At 43.2% G+C, this 25,385-nt stretch overlaps 1 protein-coding gene across 4 annotated transcripts in view; it reads right to left on the minus strand.

The window, feature by feature from the left end:
* LRP1 (LDL receptor related protein 1) overlaps positions 1-25,385 on the minus strand; it is a 360,219-nt gene that overhangs the window by 302,284 nt on the left and 32,550 nt on the right. For 2 of the 4 annotated variants that reach the window (XM_063119222.1, XM_063119220.1), the window contains exon 2: positions 12,292-12,417. The exons of 1 other annotated variant lie outside the window; for it this stretch is intronic. In XM_063119222.1, the coding sequence (XP_062975292.1) occupies positions 12,292-12,417 (126 nt within the window). The remainder of the gene's footprint in view (positions 1-12,291; positions 12,418-25,385) is intronic. One more of the 4 variants, XM_063119221.1, reaches the window with a different exon arrangement.

The raw sequence follows: 25,385 nt of genomic DNA on the forward strand, positions 1-25,385 counted from the left end.
CTTGCGATTCCCCCCCCATCATTCTGCTGCCCAGCCTGACTGTTTTCCTGAGCACTGCATGCTATACCTGCCCTGAGCCCTTAGAACAGGATGACCTATTGAACAATCCCAACAAACAAACACACAACGACGCTGCAACATCATTACCCTTGGTACCCTTGGTATCCTGATCTAGTAATCTCATAGTCAAGTGCTATTCTAAAACACAAGAACAACAACAGAGCAGCTATTCCTGGGTCATACAAAAAGATAGCCATGCTCCGACTCCTCAGACTTTATCAGACAAGGGCTATGGACTCTTTATAGCAGCAATAGGAAGCAACATTTATAGTCCTGGCCGTTAAAAGCAAACCCACATGACATACTTTACTGCACCAGCCTCCCATTATTTATGACTCGCAGTCCAGACGCAGATTAAACTTCCTCCAGGGACGTGCCTGCATCATGCAATAAAGCAATTTCAACGTTGTGGATTAATAGGCAATTCATCTCGCAGCGTCTGAGTCACTGGGCAGGGCTCGAGGACGCAGTCAGATAGCTTATGCTGTCCCTTGGGAGCAAATTTGATTAATTGCAGGGTGGGGAGATAGGGGCCCCGGAGCAATCCCATAGCAAGAACTGATTAAAGGGCCAATGGCTAGAGACAGGCCATTACCACCAGCCAGAGAGTCCCATTCTCAAAAATCTCACTCATTATTTGAAGGGAGGTTTAGGGTGGAGTTCTGAAGCCCTTGAAAATGACAGAAAACCTTTGAAGAATGGAGTGCATAGACAGAAATGACTCTTAATAGAGGGGGGACAGCTTTTCCCAGTCTGTTTTCCATAATCTGTACACCACAAAGGATACCCCCCTCCCCCAAATGTGATACGTGTTGCCAATACGTCCATTTCAACGAAGAAAATGGCTTGGGCTGGACAGCTGCCCTTGCTTTTTTGAGCAGTTCCAAGCAAAATCCCATTGGCCATATTTGACAACTACTGATAGTGGTGGTAATAGGACCTCCTCCTACCTGTCAAAGACCTCCATCTTATCCCATCATTCTGTCTCCTCACTTCTCCAAGCTGTTTTTCAGGTCTCTTTCCCTTTTGGGGCAGCAGATCACATCTTGAAGTTTATAGCTATATTTCAGCCAGGCTAGAAATTTGCTGTTGACTTCTGTACAAATTGTTTTAAAAGGGCAAGAAACAAATATTCCCTCCTCCCTTGGTCCCAAAGCCTTGGCTGCTATCTATAGACTGAATGAATAAAGCATAAAGAACAGATCACTGGTCCTAGAGACCACAAGAAGGGAGGGTTGTGTGTGGAAAGAATGTTTCAAGACAACAGCTGCAAAAGTGAAAGGGGTGTGTGTGTGTGTACTATAGCCAATCCCCATCCATAACCTTCCACTGGCAGACAGCTATGACCACAGCCACCTAACAGGACAGGTGATAAACCCCATAGTGTTACTCATATGAAACAAAATCACTTGCCCACCAAGAAACTGCTCACTACCACTGCTGCTGTCCTCTTGTTTTGCAGTTCCAGAAGAAGAATGCTGGGGTTAATTCCACCTGCTCACCTATCCCAATATGGCATGTGTGAGCTCTCCAACACTTTAGAGAGAGGCAGTGCACACTAATTATATTTTCTTTTTTAAGGCGGCCAGGGAGAAAAAACTTTTATTACTTTTATTATTTATTATTTCATTTATTTTCAGCCTTTTTCCTCTTGTAAGGAATCCAAGGCAAGTTACGCAGTTCTCCTCCTCTCTGTTTTATCCTCGCAACAACCCTGTGAGTTAGGTTAGGGTGAGATTCTGTGAACAGCTCACAGTCACCTTCATGGCTGAGTGGGGAGTTGACCCCGGATTTCCCCAGTCCAGCACAAAAACCACTACGTCACACTGGTGTTTAAGAGATAGCAGAGTGTCCCTGGGGGATATGGCAAATATGTAGAAGCCCATCTATATTTTATAACCATAAGAAACTCTCCTGTTACCTACCCCCTTTCCACATAAAAAGCAACAGAAATTCTGTCGCTGGGAGGTACAGTGGGAGAGGCTGCAACTACCAGTGAAATATCCACCAAAAATGTTAAATACAGGCTTGCTGCAGCTCTTATTTAAAATACAAACAACTTTTTGCCCAGCATCTGGCAGGAAAACTGACTAGGCAGCCTTGTAAAATGAGCCTGTATGGCTCATGGTGGGACAGCCTATGCCCCATGAGCGGGACATGAAGTGTATTTGGGTCTTTGGCTTCTGCTGCATCTGCCACTATTACAAAAGCAAGCTTCAAGTGCCAGGAAATGCTGAACAGAAGACAAAGAACCAGGTTTCCATATGTTGTCCTCAGCAAATTTTATTGGGAAGGCAACTAAGATGAACGAATGAACCCATGACTGCCCCTCCTTGCAAAATATACAGATGAGTGATCTGGGTCCTGCACCATAAATTACATATACATGTGTGAGCCTCTTCAAGAAAGTGGAAGACTCCAAACCTCAGCAAGAAACCACCTGTCAACCCACTTGCACAACGACCACCAGCTCCAGATAAAATTTGGAACAAGGGATCCAAAAGAGGCAGGATATGCCCAACATCTCCTGCTATTAGCTATCAACTTGCAGATTATGTCCTCCACTCTGGCCATAGCTGCACTGTAACTATTGTCTACACAAATGAACAGCACTGGTGATACCACACTGTGGTTACAACTGTCAAAAAAAGTTGTGTGTATGATGCCTGAAAGAGGGATAATGAAGTGATCCTCAGAACAGAGGACCTGAATCTCCAAGGTCAAGAGGGCAGGGCTCCTGCAGCTTTGACAGTTCTGATGAAGAGGGCATTTCACCAGGGGCTGCATGCATACAAATGACACCTGCCGAAATTCCCTTTTCTATACAAACTGTTAAAGATACAGGAGCCCTGTTCTCCTTTCCATATGGTCACTCTACCATATGTTTCTCCTCCCCTAATCTTCAATGCCTTAACACTATACTTCCTAGTTTCTTAAACCAGTTTCCTCTGAGTTTGTGGTTTATTCGGATCACTCAACTCCTGGTTTGGACATCAGAGGAAACTGAGATTTAAGAAACCAGGAAGTACAGAAATAAGTCATGAGAAAGAGATATAACAGTATACGGGCAAACAGCTTGTTCCCATTCGAGAACTATGATTGTTATATGTGAGATGAGCCAATCATCTAAGCCCAAGGGTAGGTAACCTTTTTGGGTCATGATTACATGTGGCTATTTGAGAAACTGTCTTGGACATCAACACAAAATGGCTACCATGGAAGGCATGACAGAGGACAAGTAGCCTGCCCAAAAGAATGAGTACAAGGCACAGGTGAGGCCTGAACCCCAACACACTAAACAACTCCTTTGAACCCACAGTTTTCAGCATGAACAGAAACCTATTTCACAGCCATAAGAAAACGTGATATTTTATATTTTCAAACGTAGGATGGTACCTTCGTGGACACCAAGGAAGCTGTCCAGAGGCACACTGCTGCCCCCAGGCACCACATTACCTACCCCATATCTAGCTTAATATCCCATCCCCAAGAATGGCCTATCCTAGATACTTCAAAAGATGGTGCTGATTCCAAAGTAGCTCACTCCAAAATGTAAAAGAGTTCGAGGTTTACATGCTGGGTAAGAATTGCTACTGTGTAACCGTAAGTCAGAAAGAACCATATAAGCCTTTCACATGGTTTGGGTTTACTTTTTTTGGTTTCTAAATCAACACTGCTCCTTTCTTCCTTTAAAAGGTTACAAATCAGGGAGGAATGTGGAGCGGAAGCTCTTTGTAATTTATCCCAAAAAAGAACACTGTGCTCTACTCCCTTTGTCCCCAAGAGAGCATGAATCTCGATAAAACCACCATCTCCTCCACATGCATGCATGCATGCATGCATAATATCTCTCTCTCTCTCTCTCTCTGTTACACTCATGCTCACTCCACACAAAAGCATTCAAACCTATGGACTTCCATCAAGGCTTTTCTTTGCTGAAGGAAATAGAAGGTTGCGGCCTAAAGCTAAAGGATGCACTTTTACACCTTTCTTCTACAACCATTATGAATCAATGGATACCTTTTCCATGCATAAAGCAATTTCATTAACATGCATGTGACCTAGATAAGACTGAGATTATTTCTATTTTATCAATGGGGATCTAAAGCGGATCAAGGCGTTCAGTGACTTTGCTTGCTGAGCTGTAATTTACAGTGACAGAAAGCAATATATACCTTAACACACTTACAAAAACCCATGAATCAGCCATATACTGATCCTGATCCACCAGTTGAATGCTTGTGGATCCTGATCCACCAGTTGAGGACTGCTTGGTACTTCTTAATAAGTCTGGGTCTTATAGCTCCAAATTAGGCAGGCAAGCTACTTGATTGCTATTAACATTCAAGCTATGTTGAAACCTCTATCAGGCCTACCCAGTCGAATTTTAAGATGTCTGGTTGTTATTTTAATAATGTATTATTTTTATATGTTTTTAATCAGTTTTATTTATTTTATATATATTTTTGTATTTGATGTTGTTCCACACCTCAATCCAGAGGGAGCAGTGGGTAAGAAATAAATATATTAATTATTATTATAATTATTATTATTCTATTTTTTCTTTTCTAAAATGCTATCATAGGAACTCATAGGAAGTTTCACAAGAATGGGGAGGCAAAGTGATGGAAACTGTAGTTTGCAGGCAATTTTGACACAGTTAAGCCTCCCAAAATGAGGCTTAACTCATGGAGCCAAACCAGTTTCATGAATGGAAGGATAGGAAAACATTCAGAGGCAATTTCTTTGCCTCTAAAACCTCGCACTTCACTTTGAATTATGCATTCTAATGAAGTTTTGCTGCAGTACTGTAATTAATATAAAGCAGTAACTTAAATGCCCAGGGTAGGAAAGTGACATTACCCTTACCATCCAGCAGAGAAGGAAACCCAGGGCCAAGCATGAGTAAAATGAAAGCATTTTGAGAACTGGCTTAAGAAAATGTAAGACATCAAGGTTGGAGACTTTAGCACTCTGTCACAGAGATTTTGTGTGGTCTACAGCAGCCTTCACCAGCCTGGCGCTCTCCAGCCAGCATGGCCAATGGTCAGGAATGCTGGAAGTTGTAGTCTAAAACATCTGGAGGGTACCAGGTTGGGGAAGGTTGATCTACAGCATCTGTACCAGTTAGTGGTAGAGCATATGTTGGCAGCAGCTCTCCAGGTTTTCAGACAGAGGTCTTCCCTAACTCTTACCTGGAGATGACAAGACAGAACCTGGGACCTTTTGCACGGGAAGTGTGTGCTCTGAGCTACGGCCAATGGTTTGAGCTGCTACTCTGCTCTTATGTTCATTGCAACCATGCAGGCTGGCAATAGCAGAGAATTCCTTGCTTTATTACAGCAAGTTTACAAAATTGTATTGCAGATAAAGGCATATTTCAGAATGACAAGTCTGCAAAAGTAACTAATCTTGATTCCATGTGTGGAAATGATATTGAATACACTCCTGCCCTTAACTGGCTATCCTCTTGTTTGTAAGAAATTATGTCCAAATTTCTAATTTGTATCTATGTAGCTTTAACATCAGGCTATTGGTCCTTAAAATGCTTTCCTTTGCTTCAATAGTACTGCTTAGGCCAAGGGTGGGCAACACGTGGAGCTCCAGGTGTTTTAGCCAACAACTGCTATCAGCTCTGGCCAATGGTGAAGGATGAGAAGAGCTGCAAAATTGTATAACATTCTGATTTTATATTTATTTATTTCATTTATGTCCTGCCTTTTTTCCTCCAAGGAACCCAAGGCAGCATACGTCATCCTTCTCTCCATTTTATCCTCACAACAACAACCCTGTGAGGTAGGGTTGGGCTGAGAGTATGTGACTGGCCTAAAGTCACCCAGTGGGTTTCCATGGCCGAGTGGGTACTAGAACCCGGATCTCCCAACTCCCAGTCCAACACCTTAGCCACTACACCACAAACTTTCACACTTGTTCCAAAGAAGGGAACACAGGAGTCATCCTTGGGCATTGCTTCCTGAGAGCAGTGAGGCTATCACAGCATTACAACTAACTCCAGCAAGGGAATATGTCAACAACGAGTATAGCTTATTAGTTAGTACTACTACATATCACAAATGGTAACCTTTCTTCTCTGCATCAGGCAGACTTATAATTTGTGTGATTTACTCCTTCAGAAGGGTGTGGCACTGCCTTTGAAAATGATCTGGAAACTTCAGCTGGTCCAAAATAGGGCAGCCAGATTGGTTAACAGGCTAATGTGAGATCATATTATGCTAGTACTTTCCCAGCTGCACTGGCTGCCAGTCCCTTCGTGACCCGATTCAAAGTCCTGGTATTAAACAGCTTGGGGCCAGATTATCTGATGGATCGTCTTCTCCCATATGTACCTGGCCTGGACCCTAAAGTCATCTTCAGTGGTCCTTCTCCAGGAGCCCTTGCCCAAAAAAATGAGGCAGATGGCTACCAGGAAAAGGGCCTTTTCTGCTGTAGCACCTCGGTTGTGGAATGAGCTTCCAAGAGAGGTTCGCCTGGCGCCTACACTGTGCTCCTTCCGGCGCCAGGCAAACCTTTTTATTCTCCCCAGCATTTTTAGCATTTTAGCAGTCTAGATTTTAGCTCTGTTTTATAACTGCTATTACGTTTTAACTCTCTGCACTGCTGCTAGGTTTTATTCTGGTTGCACTTCTATACTTTAGTTTTAAGCTATCCTATTTTATATACTGTATTTTATGCTGTATTTTTTGGTTTTAATTGCTGTGAACCTCCCAAAGAGCCCAGTATATTGGCCGGTATAGAAATGTAATAAATAAATAAATATAATAATATATACACAACCAAAGAAGGAAAAAAGAGAAATACCAGAGGTATTTGGTTCTGCATATGAGCCCAGAATATAACTGCTTGGCTGTTGGCCAACCATCTATGAAGCAAACAAGGGAGCATAAAAGCTAACTACAAGCACAAAATTAGATAATGTTATGAAACATACAGAAGGTTCCATATCCCAATCTGTATTACTCTCTTCGAGGGGAGGGGAGCGAGTAAGGGACGCAATTGCCTCCTACACCAAATAACACCACTGATCTTCTCCAAAAGCTGTGAGGCCACTTGAAATGGGTCTGTAATTTATAAGATGTTTGTACGACTCTCAGCACATCCTGGCCGAGCTCTTTAGGCACTGCCGCAATATAAACATTTAAAGCAATTATAATAAATCCCGCCAAAGCAATCATAAAAATGGTTGAAGGGCATTGCTGGACTGAGTAGCTGGTTTCTGCAGGGTGAAGTCTTGAATTATTATTATTATTATTATTATTTATTTATATAGCACCATCAATGTACATGGTGCTGTACAGAGTAAAACAGTAAATAGCAAGACTCTGCCGCATAGGCTTACAATCTAATAAAATCATAGTAAAACAATAAGGAGGGGAAGAGAATGCAAACAGACACAGGGTAGGGTAAGCAGGCACAGGGTAGGGTAAAACTAACAGTATAAAGTCTGCACAACATCAAGTTTTAAAAGCTTTAGGAAAAAGAAAAGTTTTTAGTTGAGCTTTAAAAGCTGCGATTGAAGTTGTAGTTCTCAAATGTTCTGGAAGAGCGTTCCAGGCGTAAGGGGCAGCAGAAGAAAATGGACGGAGCCGAGCAAGGGAAGTAGAGGCCCTTGGGCAGGCGAGAAACATGGCATCAGAGGAGCGAAGAGCACGAGCGGGGCAATAGTGTGAGATTAGAGAGGAGAGATAGGAAGGAGCTAGACCGTGAAAAGCTTTGAAGGTTAACAGGAGAAGTTTATATTGGATTCGGAAGTGAATTGGAAGCCAATGAAGAGATTTCAGAAGCGGAGTAACATGGTCAGAGCGGCGAGCCAAGAAGATGATCTTTGAGGCAGAGTGGTGAACAGAGACCAACGGACTGATGTGAGAAGAAGGAAGGCCAGAGAGAAGAAGGTTGCAGTAGTCCAACCGTGAAATAACCAGTGCATGAACAACCGTCTTGGCGGAAGAGACAGACAAAAATGATCGAATCCTGGCAATATTATACAGGAAAAATCGACAAGATTTAGCTACTGCCTCAATATGAGGAATAAAGGAATAAAGGAATAAAGGAACTAGCACAACAGGGACCTCTACTGAATGTTACTTTACCCAGACGTCATTTGCAGAGCCAAAAAATAATAATAAAAAAAAAATCAGACAGACAAGTGCAGAAATTGTTGTGCCCAAGCAGTCAAATTTACTCAATATAAATACAGCCTGATGCCGAACTATGAATCTATCCTAACACTCTACTTGAATATCTGCAACTTATGAAATAAAGCTCAACTCAAGGGCTCTAAGAGTACCCTAGACCCATATCTAATGCATGGGCTTCCTATATTTTGAGTTTTATGGCTGCACCCCTTTCAGCCCTTAGAACCTCTCCCTGCTCAAACTTCCTTTATCCAGGACCAGCCAGTGAGAGGATCATTCTTATGCAGCAGCTGAAGCAGAGTTAGACATTTCAGATGCAAGGGCTGGTGCCGGTATAACGCCAGGCAGCCAAGAAAGCTCAGTAAACAGACCAACAGTGTATAAAAGCCAAGGCTGCCACCCAAACGGCAAAGTCCTGCAATAGAGAGGAAGGAGAAATGATTATGTGTCCCAGGATGGCTACACAATGCTAGGGTTTGTTATTGCTCCTGACCCAGATCTTGTCCCATCAGCTATACAAATTGCATACTAAAATGTAGGGGTTCTCTCCTGCCCAGATCCACTTGTGCAAAGGAAGAATGGCTATATGGAGCAGAGCTTGGTAGTTATGTGTTCCTTTCTGGGTTAGTGTCCTGACTACAATGTACATTTTCAAAAGCAGGTTTGGTTTACACGAACCATCTTACGATGAAAAAACATACCCTTGCTGTGCATGAGCTTAACATCGCTGGTTATGTGCAGGCATGCCTACTGCTCTGGAACCAATTGCCATTTGGTCTGAACACTTTGCACAGCTTTATCCAAAGCTGGAGCAAATGGGAGGCTGCTCCTCCTCCTTTGTACCAATCACCACAGAACCGACTAGAAGGTAGCCCATGTTCACGTCTGAAGCAAGGGCATGTTGGTCTAAAAGGACATCTAAACTCTTTGCACCTGAGCCTTTTGGGAAAACACACACACACATGCACAAAGAGAGAGAGAGAGAGAGGTTTACTCCCTAAAAGAGAGGAGAAACTTTATTTTCACTGTTAGTATATGCACTGACTCCCAAAGAACTCTCTCACCCCAAATTTTCTACTCTCACACACAGGAACTATTTCGCTCCATTGCACTAACACAAATTATGACATTCCAACTACAGTTTATATATGATGCTGCAAAACTGAAGTGTGTTCCATTATACACCTTGACCTTATAAGGATGGATAATACTACTTCCTGACCTCATTTATCCTTATAACCATCCTGCAGGTCATTACTATTTCTTTCCTACTGATGGAGAAGCTGAAACAGTAACTTTCCTATGACTTCTAGAGCTGGCCATAAGTCCCCCAGGTCCAAATCCAATGCTCTGTGCACTAGACCATAAAAGGTCAGGACTGTTTTCCTTGGGCCCATGTAGGCCATCTCAAGGCAATATCCACAAAATGATTTCAGTTCTTGGATGTACTCATAGGAGCAGACTTATATTCCCTTTAAAACAAGATGAAAACCAACCTTGGTTTCATAGGACATCATGGATAATCACACTAAAGCCTTACTCTATAAAGGCAGAGAATTAGCTGTTACGGTTATTATCAGAAAATCTATGGGACTATCCAATCCCATGAATAGCTCTGTCTCTGCAGCCTCACTCAGTCTGGACACTTTACCAGCAATGTGCAAAGTTGCTCTCAAAGGGCCTGTTCAGACAACACACTGTGGCTGTTGCTAGACGAGGCGTTAGCACGGTGTGAGGCCCGGTTTCCCTCTTGTGCATCCACATGACGCACAAGGGAATCCGGGGTCAGGCCGCGCTAAAACCTCCCTTAAACCGGCATAAGCGAATTCGCTTATGGCCCGGTTTTTCCGCAGCCCCAGCCTGAGGCCGGGGCTGCGGAAGGTCTAGCAGGGTCTGTGGCTTTTTGCGGCTGCTTGCTTACTCGCGAGTAGCTGGGAGAAGCCATGGACTGGGCACAGCGCTCATAGGAGCGCTGTGCCCATCGGGCTGGAGGGGGAGCCGGGGGGGGAGATAGGGGCCGCAGGGGAAGGCCGGACCCGGCAGGAGAGAGGGAGGAAGAAGGCACGGGGCATGGAGGGAGGGAAGAAGGCATCGGGCGAGGGAAGAAGGCACGGGGCACGGAGGGAGGGAAGAAGGCATCGGGCGAGGGAAGAAGGCATGGGGGGAGGGAAGAAGGCATCAGGCAAGGGAAGAAGGCACAGGGCATGGGAGGAGGACGGGCAAGTGAGGGGGAAGGAGGTCATCAGGCATTGGGGGGAATCAGGGGCAGGGGGAGCGGGGGGGCTTTATTTTTTTTAAAAAAACCATTTACCTTCTCCGGCGGCTCTCCGGCGCACATGGCCCCTTTAACTAAAAAAAAAAAAAGGGCCGACGCTACAGGGCTTCCCGTTGCCCCTTCGCATCTTAAGTGTAGAAGCCGGCGACAGCACGCGCTAGCTCTAGCGTGCCGTCGCCCCTCCTCCCTGCCGGCTTATCCAGCAGGTCTAGCAAGGCCCTAAGTCATGGTTAGGCCGCTACCCTTTTGCAGCAAATGGTAAGTGAGTGTGTTTCTGTGGTTATGTAGCCACCACGGTTAGGAACAGTTCATGCAACATGCTAAATTATGGTTGACATGACATGCTAAGCCATAATATTTAGCTCAAAATGCTTAACCACCATAGCTTAGCATGTCATCTGAACAGCAAGCCAACAGTACCTCTAGTAAATCAAGTGACAGAACTTCATAAAGAATTCTGAAGTAGGGTTCAGGAGTATAACATTTTTATGTTGCCTTTTCTTTCTTTTAATTGTTTTAAGGGAATTCAGTTCCACATCACAATACTACTGCTAGACTAGGCTATTATACATTACACAAAATTAGAAAAACAACGCATTTAGGTGCAAATTGTGAGGTCGTTTGATATTAAGCTGTCCTCTGCATGCACAACATGCTAGTGGGAAAACATTACATGTAATAACATTGCAGACCCACCACAACTGAAGTCAGAAGAAACTCGTCAATGAGACTAGGGGAATGATTTATTTTGAAAAGAAAAACAACAGTTGCCAACAAGCCCGAAGCCAAAATCAATTCCATACAGTTTTCCTTTACAGAAATGCCATTTAAAAGAAAAAAGGAAGAAATAAAACATGCTGGAAATTTTGCAAATGCTGGCCCTGCTAAATCTTCTGCTCTGCCACCCGGAATGGGGAGAAAAGCCGAAAAGGCTCTAGGACTCAGAACAACTCTCCCATTTAGAAACTAAATAAACCCAGACACAGCCTTTTCAAAAGCTCAGCCACTCTGCTCCAACACCACCAGCTTTTGGCAACAGCAAAGTGGGAAAGCAAGGAAGCGGTAAGCATTTCGGATTAATAAAGTTCTCACACAGAGGCTTCTTGCATCCAGAGCAGGGGGCTGAAGGGGAACAACAAATACATTTTCCCGCTTGCGCTTGAGAAAAAAACGCGCATGTGTCTCTAAGACTTGTAGCTTCATTACCAGGCATAGCATGGGTTCGTGAGTTTAAGGCATACTCACTGGAGTCAGCCTACTCCCATTAGCTTACTACAGGACAATGAAATTCTGCCCACTTGCATGTGGTTATGGTAGATGTTACACCTGCTAGGCAGAGTTTGCAATTCAATTTATCCCCTACCCTTTATGCAGATTTTTTTTTTTATCCCACAATATCTGAGAAGTTAACTCTGAGATCTCTTTGGGGGATAAACCCCAAAGGAAAGAAGCTCACACAAACAGGAAGACAATACGAATGGGAGTATCTCATGCCAAGGCAATTAGACAATCAGGATAAGTAACACAGAGTTCAATCTGGTGTTTGATCTTCGAGCTTGCTTACCAGTATGTGGCATTCAGCAAAGTCAAAAACAACCGACCCCGTAATTCTATCCCCTCCCAAACACATAAGAGCATATACAAAGTCAGGCTTATATACAGAATGTGAGCCTTATGGATTGTCTTCTGTGGAAGTGGGAGAGAAGAGGAAAAGGGACAAGACACAGAAAGAGAACACAATGCGGCAGTCATTCTGCTCTGTTGACCATGACTGGTCATCCATGCAAAATGTTTTTTTCCTACCAAAAGACTGGTCCTTGAGCCGGTTCCAAGCGTTCGGGTCTCTCCCTTTGGGCGGTGTAGGTCTAGGCTGCAGCACCCACTCCGCACGCGGGGAATTGGGAGGTTTTGCTTTGATGGTGTCTTCTACTGAAGAAATAATAGGGTCACTTTTTCTTGTGGTGTTTTCCTGCCCCCCAAACTCCCTTTAACACCCCCGCCCCCACAGCCCCTTCATTAGAAACCTTAGGTTGGACTTTATTTCCCCAAAGCTGAAATTTGTCAGGCATCCTGGAAGTGTGGAATAATGAAGTTATATAGAGAGGGAGGGATGAAAATGTGCGATAAAGTTCATCAAAGTAAAATGGCTGAAAAGGACAAGACTTCCTGATTACCTCTGGCTTGCACAGTTTTGTCTCCATAGCCCTTTCCTGTTTCAGTTTTGATTTCATTGGGGAGAGGCAGCAGCTGGACTCACAACTTGCAAGCTTCAACTGGGTCAAGCAACTGTTTTCTACTGTCAGTCATCAAAACCACCAGGACTAATTAGTTGATTCAGGAAATATGTTTTCATGCCATATATCAAATACCTGCAGTGTATTTGCACAGAGTGTAACCATTTGCAAAGGAGTCCAGCGATCCTGAACCTTTCAGAGCTGTAGAAGAGGAAATTTCAGCTTGGCCTATTTCCCCTCCTCAGACCACACATTATCAAGGAAATTTGTCTACAAACAGTCCAGTCCATAATTCTACCACCTCATATACCACCTCATTCTACGTTGTATGTAAAAAGTTCTGGCCTACTAGAAAGTTCTGGATAGAAATGTGTAGAAACTTCTGGCCTCCTAGAACTTTGTAGTAGTTCTAGGAGGGAACGGCCAGGGCTCAGTGGTAAAACATCTGCTTTCCATGTAAAAATCCCAGATTCAATCCCCGGCATATCCACATAGGGCCAGGAAAACTCCTGCCTGAACCGCTGGAAAGTTGACCATACTGAGTCAAATGGACCAATGGTTTGGCTCAATATAAAGCAGCTTCCTGTGTTCCAAGATCTAGGATAAGCATGAATGTCACCAGGCGATCAGTCTGTCTTTGTCTTGTCTCCGTTATGTTACATTGGAAAGGCTCAAAACTGTGTTGCTGTTTTTAATTACTAACTAGGGCAAAGTTTGAAAACCTGCGATCTAGTTGCTTGCTCCTGCTGCACTGAAGATGGATTAGTAATACCTTAATCAGCCCTAGAAGGTATTTCTCCAGCTCCTCTTTAAACCCTTCCATTGTTAAAGCCTTTAAGACCAACCTTGGGAACATGCTCTCTTGCATAATCTCATAGTCAGAAAGGCTTTCCATAATACTTAACTTCAATCTTCCTTCCTGTAGATTAAGCCCATTTGAAAAACTGCTCTCTCTCCTCCTCAGGTCTGAACATGCCCAAATCCCCCACCCTTTATTCATTGCTCTCGCATTTTATACTTTTTATCATTGTGTTGCCTTCCTGCAATCACCCTCTCCTATCTATCTCTTCCTTAAACGCACAAGGCCCAAAACCACAGACAAGGCTTCATCAGGACCAAGCAGAATAACCAATTTAAACAATCTATCCTAGAGAGAGTTCTTTCCCAACATGGATGGAGATGACTCTACCCATCATGTCAACCAGCTCTCTCACAAGGAGAAACTAGATGTGATAGTGGCAGACATAGTTTTAAATGTTGACAGGTCTGGGATTGTATTTAAAAAGAAAGGGGTCACACGTATAAGGTGTGCTAAACCAAGTGCCTCCTCACAGTCTATTTATCTAGCAGATCACCATGGCGCGTGCAGGGGGGGGAATAATCCACTGTGGCTTATTTCCCCCCATGGTGTGTATGTGCAAACCGGGCCTATGTCTTTTGATTGTTAGTGTAGGAGCCCTCTGTCTAGAAGCATCCCTAGTTTTCCTTCCCATACTGGAAGACAACAGGGCATTGAACAGACTCCAAGTTCAGCACCCTTCACCCTTTTTACTGTCTAAATCAGGTCCCTGCTTTATATGTGATGGGGATAGGCCCACATTTAAAAGAAATACGCTTCCTTCTATTTAGTTTACCCATGAAGACAATGTTCCTGGCCTTTCTAGCACAAAATCATCCTTGTCAAAAGCCTGCTGTTTCTCAGGGTTCTCCCCTGTTGTCATAAGCCTCAGCCTTAATCTTGTATTGGTAAGAAAATCTTATAAAACTGACCAGTAAATTTATCTAGTGAGGAGTTTAGGCCATTCAAAAACAAATAGAGGAATCAGCCCTGAGGTACCAAGTTAAATACACATACGCACACGAGCAGAGCAATTTGCTTTTCCATAAACAAGGATTTTGTAGTGAGAGAGCGAAAAAATGAAACTTCTATTTTGTTCCAAAAATTCATTTAGCAGCCATTAAAAAAAAAGTATTTGGCACCATGAAACGTCCCATCCGTTTATAACGGGTAAAAATGATTAAAGAGAGATCTGGTACAGTTATGTCTAGTCTGAAGCACAGAAGTCAGACATTACCCTATCCGTCTTGGCATACACACCAGTACTGTTCTGCTGGGAGACAAATTACCTGCTTGTCCAAAATAGAATGGCCTATTGGAGAAACCTAGGCTTCGTTCTGAGTTTAGTGTGGAGTTTGTTTGTTTTTTTAGTTAGTATTTATCTTCTATTGCAATTTCCAGGCAGTGACATATATACTATATTCATGTTATCATATGAATCAGCTTCCATTAAAAGGAAAATTGTTAGATGTTCTGAAGGAAGGAGGGGAGAGGGAGAGAGAGAGAGGGGGAGAGAGAGGGAGAGGGAGAGAGAGACGTTGAGACCATAGCTCTTTAATTTCTTGAAACAGATGGGTTCCAGAAACCATACAGACTTGCTGCTTCACTAATGTGTTCTATTATACCAGAATAAAGAACTTCCTGTGGCTACACATATCTATAGAAAGGATGAACCAGAATTGAGAACATAAGAGCTATGCTGAATTAGATCAAGGGTACATCTTGTCCAGCATTCTGTACACGCAGTGGCCAACCAGATGCCCATGATAAACCCACAAGCAGGACATGAATGCAACAGCACCCTCCCACACAAGTTCCCCAACATCTGGTATATATAGTCACATCACCTCTGATATTAGAGATCGCATATAGCCATCAGAACTAGTAGCCACTCCTCCATGAATCTGTAAAGCCTTCCAAACTGGTGGGAAAAGATATGTAACGTAATAGAGCCAAAGAAAATGGCCACTATGTACCACAGATGTTAAGTGGCATAGGAAATGGGGGTTATGGCATTCCTGGACAGGAGCAGGAGAGCCTGTGAATGCAGTATGCAGTACACTATGGGTTCAGGGAGAGACCACAGTGACAGAGCTCAGTCCCTGCCCATCTCCAGGCATGCTAGAAATATCCCATCTGAAACACTGGAGAAGTGCTGCCACTCAGATATTGAGCTTAATAGACCGGTGCTCTGAGTCAGTATAAGGTAGGCTCATGTGTTCATATGTTCAAGAAACATACAGACCTATAGCTGAAAACTCATCCGACAAGCAGAAAATACATGAGATTGACCCAAATTAATTTGTCCACTGTCTAAGGCCATAGCCAGACAGGGCAATATCCCGGGGCGATCCCCAGGATTGTCCCTGTGCGCCCACATGACGCACAGGGGATCCCAGGAGCAGGGAGGGATGATCCTTCCCTTGCCCTGGGATCTTGCCCTAGCCTTTGAACCCGCTTTTTCCACAGTCTCGGGCTGATCCCAAGACTGCGGAACGTGTGGGTGGGTGTTGCGTTTTGTCCCGGCTCCTCGCGGTTACTCGCGAGGAGCCGGGACCCGTGCACAGGACGCAGAGCTCCTCAGATGGGCTCTGCGCCCATCTGGGGTGGGGTGAGCAGGAAAAAATATTTTAAATTTAAAAAAACTTACCTTTTGCGCACAACTATTCGTGCGCTCTTCTTCTTTAACAAAAACAAAAACAAAATGGCGGGCACAACGTCCTCTCCCTCCGAGGTCATCGCGCACGGCATGTAACAGAGGGGGAGATCTTGCGATAAAAATATTGCGAGATCTTCACCCCTCCGTGGTGCTAGACCAGGTAGGTCTAAGTGAGGCCTGAGAATAACTAGACACATACAGGACCTTCTACACTTTAAAACGATTCAATTCACACTCACAGACATACACCTGTAAACTGTGAAGTATAATAAATGCTAAAAGAGGTCTTACTCAAGCCCAGGTCATAAGGAAGTGTAAGCTGGCGTTGAACTAGATGGTCACAATAATAATTTGTTATTGTATTCCGCTGCTCAAGAAAGCTTGGTAGTTGGCCTGGACTGAGGTGCCTGCCTCCAAAGGGGAAGATATTAACACATTTCACATCCTGAAACAGGAGCACAGAACCTTTGGCATAGCCATCATCTCAGGAAGCAATTTAAAACAGAATGCTTCCTTTTCCAAACAATAAAAAAAAAGTAAAGTGAAACAAAAGAAAATGAGTTTGCATGATACCGGGGAGCCACTAGACATGGTCCCCAAGATAAACATTTCTGCCGAAAAGGACAAGAAAAAATTAATTGGGTGGGAAGGGATGCTTCAAATGGACAAGACCTCAAAAATCAATCTCCTTTAACTGTTTCTAGGAGACCAAGTTACAGGTTTTTGTAGACAGGATTTCAGCACAAACTATAGTAACAAACTGCTATTCTTGCAGCAGAGTGGGCTCTTTTAGTTTCCTATTGAATTTAAAAGCGTATTTACCACTCCACAAATTGGTTTTCTAGTCTCCTTTCCCTCCCCACCCACCACAGTCTATTGCAAGACTATAGCCCCGGATTCAAAGCTCTTAATGAAATCCGCAGATATTAAGGAGATAGCAATAGCCCAGGCAATCGGAGCTGTGTGTGGTGGGAAAGGCTATTTGCTACACAGCATGGGCTCATTTGTCAAGTTGGGGGAAGGGAGGTGTTGTTCCTTCAACAAGAGCACTTGACCACCGAGACTAACAGAAAGGCCAAAAGAAATAAACGTGAAGGACTTTAAGCATTCCAGCTGCTTCAAGTATTTTAATCCAAAATGTTAAAGACTGACTAGAGATGTCAAGTGGCAGAGTGGAGGCTTCAGGCTCTGGTGAGACCTTAAACTGAATGAGGGAAAAGAAGCCATCACCACCATTAAATTAATACCTTTACTGAGGTACCTCTCTAGCTGTAAGGAATGGCAGCTAGAGGCCCAAGATGGCCACCCAATAGGCCTAGGCTGGTGCTTTCTCCAGAGAGTAGGGTGACCATATGAAAAGGAGGACAGGGCTCATGTATCTTTAACAGTTGCATAGAAAAGGGAATTTCAGCAGGTATCATTTGTGTATATGGAGAACCTGGTGAAATTTCCTTTTCATCACAGCAATTAAAGGTGCAGGAGCTATGCTAGAGTGACCAGATTTAAAAGCAGGCAGGGCACCTGCAACTTTAACTGTTGTGATGAAGAAGAAATTTCACCAGGTTCCCCATATATACAAATGACACCTGCTGAAATTCCCTTTTCAATGCAACTGTTAAAAATACAGGAGCCCTGTCCTCCTTTCCATATGGTCACCCTACCAGAGAGCCTATAGCCAACCACACCGTCTAGGGCTTCTCAATCAAGATTGGAGAGGAAGAGGACTATGTAAGCCCCCCTGTGTTCCTTGGAGGAGAAAAGGCGAGATATAAATGCAATAATAAATTAAAAAATAAAAATAAATACATGCGGAAGGTTTTTTTGGACTGGGTGTATATCTCAGGCACACTCGTCATTTTTATCTCTTTCTCGTCAGTCCAATACCAACATGATAAAAGACAATACCTTCCATCTATGTGTATTTTGGTGGAACAGCCCATCACACAACCAAAAGTTCTAAACAACTGAGTTCTCAGGACGCCTAAAAAAACAGACAACAAGACACAACCAAAATGGACCAATCCTTTGATGAGAGGCAGGAGCCCTGCCTTTGATGTATTCATCCTTATAATCCGTGCAGCTTCATTAGGCACTGCTAATCATAAGAGGGAATTGTTAACAGGTAGAACATTACATCTGTTCTTGGCACAACCCCGCTTGCCACCCAATGAAAAGAGGCAAAAAGATACACTTGTTTGACTGTTCCACCAGACACAATAAGCTGCTGTTCGAATCCATTATCCAAACTCAGTTATTCACTCCACCAATCTCAGATGTCTAAAACAGCACTTGGGGAAACAAAGCCCTGCATGGAATTAAGTAAATGGGCTAGATTGATGGGCTTCAAAAAGCTCTTGGACACGTTAAAGCAACAATTTTCCTAGCAGGGCCATAATAAAACAAGGGAGCCAGAGTCTAGCACAGAGCGGCAAAACAGCGCGGCACGCAAAAGCCAGAGCTGCGGCTATCCAGTGCATTCTGCACAAACTTTTCAACTATACTGCTTTAAATTAAGAGGGAAAGGGGGAAAAGGAAATTGTGACTTCCCCAAACTAATACAATTATTTTTAACTTAACCTCTTGATGTACTTGCCAGACTTGTTTTATTCTGGGTGTGCCTACAAAAAATAGTTTGCCAATTGTGCTCATCTGCTTGGCTAGCAGGAAGGGGCTCACCACAGTCTGCCACAAGTTCTTATGTAAGTCGCATTTACATTTACATCGCATTTACCACTGTTCCTCCAAGTGATTCAGGACTGCACAGATAGTACTCACCACGCCTTCCACCATTTTATCCCCTTAACCACCCTGTCAGGTAGGTTAGGCTGCAAGATGCTAACTGGCCCAGGGTCCCCCAGGCTACGTTCGGATGACACTTTAGGCAACGGAGGAAGGAATAGGCAACATGCAGTACCTTATTTCAGAGGTACTTCCACACTATATGTTGCCCCTCCTCCTGTCATGCATCTGAAAGTCCCAGCATCCTTCTGGGCGGCTAGTGCGCCTTCCTCCCTCCTCCCAGCCCTATCCCAACACAAGTTCTGCTGGCTGTACAGGAGCGGCCGGGGTGGTTTCAGCTGCTCCTGCCAGAGAACTCTATGACCTTCTGGAATAGAGCACTCGCTGGGGGAGATTACGCAACGGAGCCAGCCACACGACATGTTAATCAATGGGTCTCTGGATAAGCAATGGAGCAGCCCATTGTTTTTCCCTGTTGCTTAATTCCAGAAAATAACTTACTGTGAGTTGTGCACCCGTTGTGTGTTGCCCCCAAGACAACACAACCATCAACACAATGGACAATTGCCTCTTCTACCCTCCCACTGATTATTGTGTTGTCCAAACCCAGCACCAGTGAGCTGAGGACTTGAACCAGAGGCTCCACAATCACTAAACGACAACACTCAAACATCTTACTCCAGAGGAACTTGTACATTCGAGCCAATAAAGGTAAGAACATTTGCTTTGCAGGGTAAGAAACAATTTCTAGTCAGCAACAGTACAACTGCATGATACCCGTTCATTATAGAAAGTGGGAGTTTAAAGGATCACTTATCACAACCTCAGCACTATCAAAGTGAGAAATCCCACATACTTAAGAGTGCAATTCTATGCATGACTACTCAGAAGGAAACCCAACTGAGTTCAGTGGGACTTACTTCCAGGTAAATGTGTGTAGGATTTCAGCTTTAATAGTCAACATGGTCAATCCTTTGGTGCCTTAGATTATGGCCTGCTAGGAAAGGTAGTGGTCAATATGGTCAATCCTTTGGCATTCACACAAACATTTTCTTCCAATTAAATTAACCTGGAAATACCTACACCTCGGGATAGCTGTATTTCACACCTCCCACACTCACTCACCCCAACGAAAGTGTCTTTTAAGTGAAGATTTACTTGACTGTAGCATGCACATGAACATTTCAACAAATCTCATTCGATTGCGAGAATAATAACTGGGCACAGAACTTGTCACTTGTGTTTAATTTTGACAAAGTGACATCATTTAGCTGCACTAATTGATTTGTCTCGAAAAGTCAACTTTAAACTCAATTAGCTTCCCCTTTGGCTGCACATGTCTCTTGAACAAAATTAAAGATAGGAACATAGCAAGCTGAGACCATTGGTCTAGCTAGCTCAGTATTTTATTCATGCATTTATTTATTTAAAACATTTATATACCACTCCACATCTAAACAAGATTATGGAATGGTGAACAATAAAAGATAAAAAAAGGATAAAACACCACATTTTTTAAAGACAGGATACCAGTAAAACTGATCAATTGTGACTGATCAATCAAGGAAGGCTTCTTGAAATAAAGATGTTTTCAGCAGGCGTCAAAACAACACAATGTTGGTGCCTGCCTGAGCTCTAGGAGTGCCACAGAAAGGGAGCCACCACTTAAGGATTTTCTCCGGTCCATGCGGAACTACCAGGAGCATCCTTTCTGATGACCTCAGTGACCAGGAAGGTTGATAAGAGAGAAGGCACTCCTTTCCCTAGTAGCCAGTCTACACAAACATCATCTAAGAGGCAAAAAAGGAAACTGGGAAAGGGGAGAAGTGTTGCCTAGGACAGGAGTTCTCAAAGTTTTTTCTCACTACAAACCATTTGAAAATTGCCAGGGGGGGGGGGCTTTTGGGGGTTGTTCTAAAAATCCAAACACATGTCCAAGGAGAGGCTCGTGCGAAGGGCCTCTTGAACCAGTAAATGTTGGTGGTGGTGGTGGGGATATAGTAGACTGCTATATTATGAAAATCCCAAGACTTACAGAATCATAGATCATAGAATAGTAGAGTTGGAAGGAGCCTATAAGGCCATCAAGTCCAACCCCCTGCTCAATGCAGGAATCCACCTTAAAGCATCCCTGACAGATGGTTGTCCAGCTGCCTCGTCAATATCTCTAGTGTGGGAGAGACTTAAAGCCAGGGCTTTGTTGGTCTGTTCAATAATCCAGCCATGGTCAAAACAGCCTAGATCTCCATTGACCCTGCTCAGACGACACACTAAGCCACAGTGGTTAAAGCATTTTAACCTAAATATTATGGCTTAGTGCATCATGCAAACCATGACTTAGCATGTCATGTGAACCATTCCTAACCATGGTGGCTACACATCCACGGTTTAAATATGCTCAATAACCATTTAGTGCAAAAGGGCTAGCAGCCTAACCATGGCTTACCGTGTTGTCTGAACAGGCCCATTGTCAGAAAAAATGAACCAAGTGCAGAGTCAATAACAGATGCTGACTGTTCAGCAACCTTTCTGCAGATTATCTAAATGGAGCTTGCGGACCACTACATTGACTGGCAGCAGTTGGCTGGGATTTCAGACAAGGGTCTTTCCCAGCCCTACCCAGAGATGTCAGATACTGGAACCTGAGAGCTTGCATATGCAAAGCACTGGGATGCTTAGCCCTTCAAGAGATTTAAGGAGTTTAAGCATGCAACTTCAAGGTACTGATTTTGAGTTACAAAAGGATGCAAGCGTTTGTGAGACTGTAACATGGCTGCTACTGTTGTTGACTTCTTACACAAAAGGAATAAGTAAAATTACACCGTATGCTCTATTTAGTATAGGATATAGACAAGGACACTGGAAAAGGTTTCCTTATTCGATGAAATAACACTCAGCAGGGAAGCTCTGCAAAGCAGCTTCATCTGTTTGCTATTTTCCCCTTATTTTATTTTTTTCATGAAGCGGGACAGGACAAAAACAAGACGTTTCAGCTGAACTGTAATGCAGAAAGTATTTGCTGTTGAACTGAGTGCTCTGCCAAGGTGTATTAGATATAAATAGCTGAAAAAGGAAAATCAACAGCAAAAACAAGAACCATAAAGTTGGTCTGCAAACAGGTCTGTATTCATATTCCACTGGGTTGTGGAAAAAATTATAATCTTATCCCAACAATGCAGCCAAATGATAATAAACAGAATGAGGGGTTGGGGATGGGGGGGGGGACTACTTCTGCTTCTGTGCAATTGCCTTGCACTCTGATGCAAGCAGGATTAAGAGGTACAAGCACAAGAAAAAACTATTTGATTGCAAGAATATGATCTCAGCTACCTCCCAACAAAAGCACAACGAACAACAACAAAAAAGAGATAGGATTTGAAGCCTAGGCTCCAAAATCACTCTCCTACCCTCTGACATAGAAGTTCGGTGTTTTCAGACAAATGGCTACTCTTGCTAAAAACAAAACCATTGTTCTTCTACTGAAGGCTTCCAGCAGGATTGCAATTGCGATCGATTTTTATCCGGGGATATTGTGCATTTTTCGTGTATATATCCCACTATATTCCATCCATACCAGAGCTCTTTGATGTGGGCAGTGGCTTATCAGTGAGCAGAACTTATCACAGCTTAGCACACATTCATTATATCCTTTGTAGTGGACTCCACTTTTAATCATTGTTTAAAAAATTAATCTTTCCAGAAAAACCATTTTTGCGGCTTTTTCCTATCACTGCCACTAACCACCTTTGCTAAAACAGCGGTGATCTGAAAGCAACTTTATCAATTTTACATTTTGTATATTGCATTATGGCATTATAGTGCTACAATGACCTTACATTTAAGGGATATTTCATTACAACTTTTTTTAATTCATAGCTGGAAAAAGACTTTAACCTTTCAGTCTAGAATAGAACCTCACTAATCGGACCTCATTCATCTGTTTAAGCATTTTCTTATGTCCTACAGACAGATCTGCTGAGCAGCCATGCATAAGAGTCATCCATGAATCACAGAGTGCAATCACTCACTATTTAAAAGATCAATAAAATAAATGGTTCATAAAAATGGCAGCCACTGCAAAAGTTATACTGATTCTGTGATGAGCTATGATAGGTTCAGCTGCCTGATAGGTCACTGGCCACATAAAAGCCACACCTCTTTAAAAGAGACTGAAGAATAGAGCTATGAGCATCTACTCCTGTGGAGACTGTTACTTTTTCATCCTTCTCAACAACAACAAAAAAGTCAAAATTTTGCCACCATTAAAAATCACAGAAGAAACACGGTGAAAATACAGGAGAATTACAAATAGGCAAAGATGATGTTTGGACATCGCTTAAAATGTGAGTGAACAAGCCATGGCTATTCTACAATAAATCCTTGTCTGGAAGCCGCATGTTAGACATTCAAAGCTGGAGAGGAGACATGGGTTTGCTTCCAGCTGAATGGCATCTAGTACTACCAATCAAAAGACATTGTGCAGCTATTGCAGCTCCCCCCCCCCCCCCGCTTAAAGATTTTCTGTGGTAAGAAAGACGGCAGAAGAAGTGGCAGGAAAACACAGAAGGGTTCCAGATGAAGCGTTGTAAAATTCGGTAAATGAGGGAAGTCTGCACAATAAAAGCCTCGTCTGGAAGCATCCATGGTGTGTGAAAAGGAAAGAATTAGCACTATGATCGTTCAGCTTACTGGCTTCAGAAGATTCAAAAATGGGCAAGAAACATGGGCCATAGCTAGACGAGGGCTTATGCCGAGGCAATCCCCGGGATTATCCCTGTGAATCCACATGACGCAGGGATGATCCCTCCATTTCCCCAGGATTTTGTCCTTCCCTTGCAGCCCGGTTTTTCCGGTTTTCCTGCGGTCCCGGGCTGATCCCGAGATTGCAGAATGTGTGGCCAGGTGTCGCAGTTTGTCCTGGCTCCTTGCGGTTACAGGAGCTCTGCGCCCATCGGGGTGGGGTGGGGGGAGCAGGGAACTACCTTTGAGTGCACGAGCACTTGTGTGCATCTTCTGGTGTGTGTTTTTTTAAAAAAGAAAATGGCAGGCGCAACGTCCTCTCCCTCCGAGGTCGTCGCGCACTGCGTATAAACAGAGGGTGAGATCTCGCGATAAAAATATTGCAAGATCCTCACTCCTCTGTCCCGTGGGTCTAGCTGAGGCCATGGCCTGTTTGTTTTATTTCTAGAATTTCCTCCCTCTTCTAAATGCAATCAAAGCAGTTTTACAATATTTAGAAGGAACCAACTCTGCTTTTAGGACTGGAAAGTTGTTCACCAGTTGCTGCTGTATACATAACTCTTATTCTCCATCCTCTCTTTGTTTAAAAAAAACCTACATCTGAGTACACTGACTCAACCAAACAACTGCTAGAAGGCATTATTTCATTTGCTTATGAAATTATTTATCTGCTGTTTTCTGTCCTCCAAAGTGGCTCACATAAAAACACTAACGTTTATTAGACATTTATAACAAACATTACCAAGCCCAAATTAGAAGTTGTTAGGTGTGAAAAGCAGGATCATCTGCTACTTGAAGTAGCCTTCAAAACTTCCACATCCACATGAGTAATTCATAAAAGCGAAAATAGCTTCTGACCCTGTGGAACTTGCCACTGCAGGAGTCAGTAATTCAGTAAAATTGAAAAAGATAGATAAGGGTCTTTGTAAATTATATGAATAAGTAAGTTTATATTTTACATAGATGTTGCACGCAAAATTCAAAACAGGACGTTGCACACAAAATTCAAAACATTACAATGCTGAAACTTTCCATTCCATACAATAAATATTTGTTAGGAACACTGGGATCTGGTCCACAGACTGCCAGCTGGCAATCCCTTCTCTAGAGGAATCTTATTTCCTTCTTCCCAGGTTTTCTTACTACATATTTGTCAGGAGTTCAAGTGGCCATTTTAGAAGGCAAGACTGAGAAAGGCAGGGGCAGAGCAGGGCAAATGAACAGGTCTTTTTTTTTTTACAAGTGTATGTACATTTAAGTCCTATTTTCAGAGCAGCAGGTGAGCAGATTTGAGATGAGGAGAAATATACTACAAAAAGGGGAATGACGGGATTCCACTACAATACTGAGATGACTCTGTAGACGCCTAAAATAACCAACTGTGTGTGATGAAATAGTCAACAGTGCCCAACGCACGACATGATAACCAATGGTTGTTGAAATAATCAACTCTGCTCAGTGGTGGTTATTTGCATTTGTTATTTCAGCCGAATAACCAACTGTGGTATAAAAAAGTCCCGACAAACAACACAATAACCAACTGTTGACTATTTAACCCACCACTGACTATTTAACCCACCATTGGTTATTGTGTTGCCTGAGCCCAGTCTAATTCAACCAGGGGGCTTTCCCAGGCTTATTATAGAGGTAGTTCATTTGGCTTCTTTCAAAACAACAAAGTAATTTG

The sequence above is a fragment of the Elgaria multicarinata genome, chromosome 3, assembly GCF_023053635.1.
Source record: "Elgaria multicarinata webbii isolate HBS135686 ecotype San Diego chromosome 3, rElgMul1.1.pri, whole genome shotgun sequence".
Lineage (NCBI taxonomy): Eukaryota > Metazoa > Chordata > Lepidosauria > Squamata > Anguidae > Elgaria > Elgaria multicarinata.